The following is an 8,687-nucleotide window of genomic DNA, read 5'->3' as shown; positions in this document are numbered from 1 at the left end:
CGTTTCGCGACTTCGATAATTGTCTGAAAAGTTGGCCGATTATACGCTCGTTGACTCGTCTCTGAGAGGAAATTCGTCGAGTCGGCGAATCATTCGCTTGCTCGAGGATTCGACGCAATCGTTCGACTGCGGCGGCGACCGATCGATATTCGTCGAAAATAGATGAATATAAAATTCGCGAACTACGACGTGAAGGCACCGGCAGTTCATTAACGAATCCGGGTGTGAATGAAACTCTCCTTTCCACGAATACAACTGTCACCCCGGTGTTCTCGACCTCCTCCCGAAGGATCTTTTTCTTCTCCAAGCTCCTTCTCTTCGCTTCGAATAGGAATATTTCACGCGCTGCCGAATTGCGAGGAAATCCCAGAGGCTTCGACAGTACGTCGTACATTACGCTAAAAGGGATCGACAAATTCCATAAAGTTCGATCGAAAAGTGGACACGCGTTTGAATATTTACAGCTCTGAAAAGTTTCCACTCGTAACATATATTAGAAGAAAAAGGAAGAGAAAGAGAATTCTCCTATGTAGAAGTTACTTCGACGAATTCGGAGAACCAACTGCGAATGTTACGTACCGAGAAAAATATAAAACGAGGTCGAACGATGTTACAAGTCTTTCGTTCGCGTATAGTGAAAAGATCGTTGGTGGTATTTCGACCAAATAACTTTCGAATCGGCAATTTAAACTTTTAATTACTCCTTCGTTTTCGCTACTCGAACGTCAGTGGTTAGAGAACGTTCGAAAAAGGCGCACTGCTACACGCCGTCAGCCGACAACAGACTGACGAAAATGTTGCGCGAATTCTCGGTCGGCGAAACGACATCGCCTTTTTCGCTCCGTTCGCGTCTCTCGTTTCACGAGGTAATTTCCAAGCGATCGAAGATTTTTCGCCTCGGCGGAGTACGGAGAGAAATCCGTTTTTCCAACCGGCTGCATGCCGATGAGACGTCGAGATGACATCGTCGAGAGAGCGATCCTATCTCCTTTCCCTTGTAGCTCCTCTTTCCTCCCCTGGTTAGACTTCCAAGACAATTATCGTTCTTCCTATATCCCAGCATGGCCCCGCTTATCACTCTTCGATGTTTTTATTAATCAATTTCTTTTCCGCGTAGTGCTCGAGAAGAAATTCGTATCGAAATTGTGGTGAAAATTTACGAAGAATACGACGACGATGATTCTTGCATTCGCGAAACCAGCAACTTCACGACGAATGACCTAAGCAAACACTGGGCGCTATGAGAAAGCGTTAAATTCATGCTCGAAGGACTCTTTTGGTTTGACTATAAAAAATTGAACAGTCAACAGATCGAAGAGATTGGATTGGCAAACGAGCCCGGTAAATGTGATATCGCGAGAACAGAGTACGCTGAACGGTTGCTTTTTGTTGTTATTATGATCAACAGCACGATCGTCACCGTCGCGATCGGTGTCAGTGAAGTGAACTCGAGGATTTACGAGCCACTCGTTGCGATATCCGACTGCTCGGAACGTAGCCCGTGACACAGCGGGTCCTCGAAGCGGTTTAACGAGGAAACTCTTTCGCTATTGCAGTTTTGCTTTCTGCTCTTTCTCGTGTTTGCTCTCGCTTGCGTTTCAGAACTTACTTGCTCGAAGAAAGCGAACGATTCAACATGCAGTTTCGCGCGGACGTATTTTTAATTTGTTATTTAATTCATTTTTATTACACGACTCGAAAGAATCGATCGGTCGAGTAAAGTCGTGCAATTGCGTCGAAACCTAGCGTGGCCTGCACTCGTATTGACAACCTTGCGCGACCTCATTTTCCTATCAATCGTAGGGAATTCGAAAGGGGCAAAACAAATCGGAGCGGGAAACACCATGGCAGGGAAAAAATTAAATTCGCTTGCTTGAAATTCAGATGAATCCTGCTGGACGAACATGGACGCGAAAGGATTCGCAGGATGAGCGAAACACGGCGCGTAGCGGAAAGAAAAATTGCAGGGACGTGTTAGTGACGAGGCGGAAATAACGATGCGAAACCGTGTCAGAAAGAATAATTAAAACTGTGGAAAACACGACCCCGATTGTGAATGAAAAGACGAACGAGCCGGGAAAGCATCTACGCTGCGTCTGAATAGTAAATAGTAACTCCCCGGACGATTATTAATGTAAGTGGAAGGATCAGCAAACAGAGTCGACAGATACTGATCAAAGGAAGGTAGCCCAATGCTTGTTCAAAGTTGAAAAGACAAACATTTTGCAGGAGTTACGAAGCGTAAGATCGAGTCTTGTCCTTGTGTAACTTGCACGTAATTCTTATCAGAGGAAGAAGAAAAGTAGAAGAAGAAGAAGACGAAGTGGAACAAGATGTTTCATAAAGTAGATCTACCTCTTGACGAAGAGAGGAAAGAGAGAAACGTACGATGGTCGAAACTTCTTCACTGTGTGTCGTGCCGCATTGGCGACATATTTCGCAGACTAGCGAAACGGGTTCGTATCGCTTGCCAAGAAAAGAAATCGAAAATATATAGCAAGTTTCTTGCAACTATGTATCGTTTAAGACAATGTAGTGTACAAGCGTGTAAAGGTAGAAGACTACGAAATAAAATATAGAGTCGATTGATGCATCGATGCATATATATATATATATAGCGTTGAATGGAATATTCTATAGAAACTAAACCAAGGCTAAGGACTATATATATGAAGTCGATGCTGCCCTAGCTAACCTTTCAGGTGGTTCTTGTCTTTGTAGATTTCTGTCAATTCAATTTGAACCCTCGCTGCTCGCCCTATATATCGTAATCCTTGAAAACCTCGTACGTTAAGGGTCGATGGAAGACGTAAGATAACAACGAATTCTAATACTTCCTAAAACATCCCCCAAACTAGAGCGATCGTTTGGTATCCTCGAGTGCAAGCATAGGGGAGAAATTCCCCTAATTCTCTCCGCCCAGTAAACAAGATTCCATCGTGCAACGTCGCACGATCAAAATGCTTCGTATAACGCGAAGATCTTCGTGTATTCTCGGTCAACGAAAGAAGACGTTTCTACCCTTCGGTCTTATCGTTTTATAGCATCCGATAGAATCAAGCAAACTTACACAAACGAAAATAAAGAAGATGTTGTATCTCGTACTCGTAAACGTACTCCGTTTCTCTCAGCAAGTATGGGGAAAAAGAAAGGAAACGAGCGACGTCCTGCAGACTTTGAAGAGAACGAAATGCCAGCAAGGCAGGACGATCGGTTGCGCGTCGCTTGCTAACCGGAACAAACGAAATACGACTAAAAGGAAGAAGAAAGAAAGGAAAGGATAGGAACTGCAGCGTAGATAGTGACGTAACAGAGACACGGCCCTTTGACTTGGCCGATTCCCACCTGTACAACACGGTGCAACATGCGGCTTATCAACACGATTGCGCGTTGTAATCTATGCTCAGAGGCATATGGCCGAGTAGTAGGAGTCAACGTACTGCCACTCGCCGACCGGCTACACCGAGAATATCGACGAAGGAGAAACAGTGGCGCAGTGCCGGTGTTCTCCTACTACTTCGACCTCCTGATGCCAGCTGCATGCAAGCGGCGAAATACTGCGTGTCAAAGTTGAATTCATCGTGACAGCTTGCATTCTTCCATGGGCTGCTCGTACGTTCTTCGTTTTCGTTCCTATACTCTGCCCGCGGGGAGAACTCGACTTCGTCTCGATTAAGATTCTCCTGCCGGACATGGACGAATTTCGTCCAAAAAGTTTAGGAACGTTAACGTCGATAGGATTTTGAACATTCGACGAAAATAGAGATCCGTCACGAGTCGAATAAGAGGGGAAATTTCGTAGTTCTCTCTTTTGGAGTGGCGAGCAATTATTTCTGGACAAGACGATAACGTACGTACGTATATCAGGGCACAGTCTTTTGGGGTTAATTTTGCCTATGAAAATAATGAATCGAGTACACGCGAGGCCTAGTTCCACAGAAATTTTAGTAGTTGAAACGCTTACAGTCGGGTAACCTGATTTCTATCACCCGCTATTTATCGAAGTGCTTCCTCTTGCAAGCGCGATTTCTTCAAGGTTTACGAATCAACCTACGTACCCGCGTATTTGTATTATATTTATAACCCATTTTAAAAATATGCCACGGAGATATACCGTTTTCGGCCAGTGAAAGATAATTACAAGTCGTTTGAAAAAAAAGCGATTATTTCAACGTGAATGGTTGTTTCGAAACGTCAAGCAAAGCAAAAGAGAAGCATTCTTCCCGGGTATTTTTACCCTTCCGTTGTTGCGAACGAGGCTTATTATCCCATTTACCGTGACTGGCGAAAGGGTCGTTTCGCGAACCCTTCGTCTAATTTAGCCGGCGTTGCGCATTGCAGCCGTAGTCGGGCGACCAAGTAGTAAAAGTCAATGTACGTCCGACAGAAGAATGGTGCACGTGATAGTGCATATCGACGAATGAAGAGTGGCGCAGTGCTGGTGTTCTCCTACCACTTTTCATGACGCTCGGCCACGCGAATTGTTAGACGATTGTACCGGAGGTGACGGGGCGAAACATCGTTCGAACTCGATGCGATGCACTCTGAATGCCTCGTTCCTTATCTTCTCGATCGACCTTAAAACGTCCGGCCAGCACGGCAATTCACCGTAGATACGATTTGACAAATCGACGATAAATTTCCATAAGGCTGAAAGAAAACGAATGCATCGTATAATTTCATGTAACGTACGCGTTCGATCCGTTTTACGAAGAATCGACTTGTGGACGGTATTAGAGCGAGCTCTGTTACAAATTAATCCCACTAATGGCATAGCTCGTGTTGGAAATATAGCAACAACGATATTTTTATGTCCATCGCGAGACTATAGCTCTAATTTGAAATGAATCATCATTCTTTTTCTTTTGTAACTTAATGTCGTTTTTTCTTTTAGTCGTCGTTCTAACAGTCGTACTAACACGTCCTAGTTTCTTAATTCGACTTTCGTGGAAAGAACGTTGCAGCGTTTTATTAGTCGGCAAGGTGACCGACGGGCGTATTCGTCGAAAAATCGATACGCCGCATCTTTTTGTCATCGTGTCAGCGAGTCGGTGAACAAATGGTGTTTCTTCCGACTGAGACGGAAGAGACAGGAAACAGACGTCGTTACCGAGGAAATATTCCAGTCGTCGATGTTACCCCGTGTGTTGCGATCTCACATTAAACTAATTTCATCGCGTAATCGGCTACCAGAGCGTAGAAGCACAGTCGATGCTCTACTTTCGAACAGAGACAGCGAAATAGAAACAGATGTTTATCGATACGATAGGAAGAAGTTTCGTTTTTTATCGAAAAGGAGTACGGACGCCGGGAAACAACCGGATGACGATAACAGGAAGACGTATCTATTCGATTTTCGAGGCTGTGCCAGCTTTACAGCCTTCTCCTTGTGATTAATTCCCGGATAAAAGATGGTATACGCGTACGACGAAACGTTCGCAGCCGTCTACTTGTTCACGCAATTGATTACGATCTAATGAAATGTGTAATTACCCAATGGGTATAATATACCGTTCAACTAGCAGCCATTAATTTGCCCGTCTTTGCCTCTTTTATCTCTTTCCCTTCTCTTTCTTTCGTTTCATCTTCCTTTCGTTTCTCTATTGCCTGCTCTTTCTTCGCAGAACAAATTCACGGTCGCTCGTTAGAAAACAAACGGAAGAGGATTAGCATTGATTCGCCAGAATACATTTCCTCCCGAGCGCAACTAATCAAGTTTGCCAATCTTAGTCGAGCTTGTTGTTCGGGATTTATACGATTCCTACCGTGATCGTTTCGACTATAAATTATAAATCACTGTTAGAAGCTGTTTTACGAATGCTATAGAACTGCCTCGTTGAAAATTTCGTACGTTTAATACGAACGATCATAGTAGTTTGGTACGTGCTGTTATCGCGAGAAGCGGTGGGAAATGGGACAGGAACGGCGAACCGTCGCGTCGCCGGGAACACGGCAATTCTCTAGTTTCGAGATTTACGAGTCGCGCCTTCGAGTAAACCGCAATGCCAACAAACCGTCTCCCTTTTCACCCTTTCATCCTCGCACGCGAATTAATCCAAGAGACGTGACAGCCGACGCGTTTCACCGGCGTGTCGTTTTCATCGACCGTAGAGAATAATAAATTGGAAAAAAGATAGAACAAAGAGTGACAAAGCACGTATCAAACTATATCCGCTTTAAAACAATTGGACGAACTTTATCGCGAATATTCGCGCGTATTATCGTTGATCCATTTGAATCGTCAAACGAATACTTTAGGGACGAAATACGTTCGAAGGTATTCCAGACGAATTATTACCGTTATTGCTAATCGAACGATATTGCGAGTTCTAGGAATGGTAGGAATTATCTGTTCGACGAGCAAAGTAGATTCGCGAAATAATTTCCGTGCAGACGTATCCCCGTCGATCAATGTCCAACTTCGTATTGTTCGTTCCTAACAATGTGCACGCGGATGATTGGTTCCTCTGACCGATAATCCGTAATACGTATTACTTATCGAACGTACACTCGTGATTTCCAAGTATTCGATAATTTTTTCAGCTATTTGCGTGACGAGAGAATCGGCTTTTTCTGGTGCAAAAATTTACCAGGATCGTACGTGGATAAAGAAAGAAACGGCTTTAGTTTGGCGAGAAACTTTCATATTCGAGTAAGTCGCACCCTCTTTCCGTTTGGAAAATCGAACCAGCCTTACCGACACCTTCGATTCCCGAGTACTATTGCGCGTATTTGCGTGGCTGCGTGCACCTCGTAAATTTCCACGGAGGAATTGTTCGAAAGTCGTCGAGTTTCTTGTACGCGAGATGCACGGGATGCCTCGTGGAACTTGAATTGTCATTGTGGCAATTTGAGATACGAGGAGAACTTTCAACGCAGTATTCCACGTGTCTATAATTCCATACTGTGTCAGCCACGCGATTTCGTGTTTGATCTTTCGTTGTCCCTTTCAAAGGAGGAAATTCGTTTATTTGACAATCAAGCGGTAAAAGCTAAATAGTAAAAGCGAAGTAAAAGTCGATACGCCGGCATCGATTTTGATATTGAGGAGGACATCGTGTACCGCGCTACGGAAGCACGTGTTGTCTCGAGCGTAGACGAATAAAAGAAGTTCGGTTTTCGAAGGAACGATCGATAAAGCTATAAAGCGGTTTCCACGGACGAAGGCGACGGAAACAAAAGTCACGCGTAGTAAAGCCTAATCGAGGCCGGTTCGGTGAAACAAGCGCTACCGAGCTTTGAGATTCTCCATGAAAGGAAGAACGCGTAGAATTAACCTTGAATAGCTAGAGCAACGGTTGAAATAGCGCGAACGCGGCTCGCAAGATCTGCTACGATTTTTGTCGATATTTCATAATCAGTGTTACGTAAATATCATTCTTGCATGGCGAATGAAACTGCTAGAAGAGAATAAACCATCGAGTTTTAAGCTTAGTCTCGATTAGGAAGATCGTCGAGCTCGAGTGCTAGCCAAACTTTCCTCTCTCGTCGGATAAAATCGCCGATCCCTCTTCGCTAAATCTCCGCTATACACAGAGATTTCGATACGATGATAACATCGATCGTCGAGATAAAGTATACGGCGAGGCAGTACCGAGAGAATCTGAATACCAAACTATAATAGCGAGAATCGACGAGGAAGAAACTCGGCAAGCTGTTACTTTTTTACCTTTGTGATCGAGCTACGGCTCTTTGAAAATTCTTGATCGTGTATTTCCGGAACCGACGGTTCCCTTCGAGTCGTCTATATCGTCGAGGTTCGTATAATACGAAAAAGAGCCACTCGATCGAATCCTTCTTCTTCCAATACCTCTGACAACCTATACTACTCCTTCGATAATATCCCCTACGAGTAGGAGACACACACATACTCGTTCCAAGAGATACGACATCGATCCAAACGATCGAGAACTATCGTACGTTAGTATCGGGAGTGCTGTTGCTTTGGTATTATCGAGAAACAGCCTCGAGGGAACGACAAAGAATAACCGAATCTCTGTACATCGTACACCGATACCATTGACGTGTACTATTCGAGAATATTTGTAAGCGGGGCTCTCGTATCCAACATCTTCCGGCGAATCTACTCTGTGAAAATATCGTTAGAAAATCAGGAAGACGATCCACGAACGATGCAACGATGTTCCGGTCAATTTCTCTCTCACCTTGTCAATTGGCATTGAAGGGCACGCACGACAGAGGTTCCAGAATGAACCAATCATGAGGCCGCGGTGTGTGGGGCAGTGGAACAGTAGTGACACACAGCCGCTGCGGTAGCGACGGGGCCGTTTAGACGACGGGCACGGTCGTCAGGCCAGGTTGATTCCCTCCCGAGGACGTGGCTCCTCGGCGTCGACGATGCGGCTACACTTGCTTCGCTTCCTCCTGCTCCTTCTTCGCTTCTCGCCTCTCACCTTCGCCTCTCTTCGCTGCTCTCCTCTTCTCCGCCGCCGCCACCTCCACTCTACCACCTGCTCCTACCTCCTCTCCTCGTTTTCGTTCTCTTCTTCTTCTTCCTCCGGTGGCTATACTCCTGCTGCTTCTTCCTTCAAGGCAGTATTCGCGAACGGTGGTCGGACGTCCGTCTTGTGGCCCGTCTGAGCGTACGTGTGTACGAGCGCACGAGGATGGTAGACGAGGCAGGCGAGTACGAGCGCGAGCACGCGCGCGCGCGCGCGCGCGCGCGC

The 8,687-nt window shown here is 45.3% G+C and overlaps 1 protein-coding gene across 18 annotated transcripts in view; it reads right to left on the bottom strand.

The window, feature by feature from the left end:
• The window catches only part of LOC100749059 (proteoglycan 4), a 47,943-nt gene that overhangs the window by 29,916 nt on the left and 9,340 nt on the right, over window positions 1-8,687 (bottom strand). For 2 of the 18 annotated variants that reach the window (XM_033322543.1, XM_033322540.1), the window contains one exon: window positions 8,166-8,597. The exons of the other annotated variants lie outside the window; for them this stretch is intronic. In XM_033322543.1, the coding sequence (XP_033178434.1) occupies window positions 8,166-8,222 (57 nt within the window). In that variant the 5' untranslated portion in view covers window positions 8,223-8,597. The remainder of the gene's footprint in view (window positions 1-8,165; window positions 8,598-8,687) is intronic. 18 annotated transcript variants of the gene reach the window in all.

This window comes from Bombus impatiens, unplaced genomic scaffold (genome assembly GCF_000188095.3).
Source record: "Bombus impatiens unplaced genomic scaffold, BIMP_2.2 scf_0647, whole genome shotgun sequence".
Classification (NCBI taxonomy): domain Eukaryota; kingdom Metazoa; phylum Arthropoda; class Insecta; order Hymenoptera; family Apidae; genus Bombus; species Bombus impatiens.
Note: the sequence above shows the minus strand (reverse complement) of the source record. Positions and strands in the feature narration are given on the sequence as shown.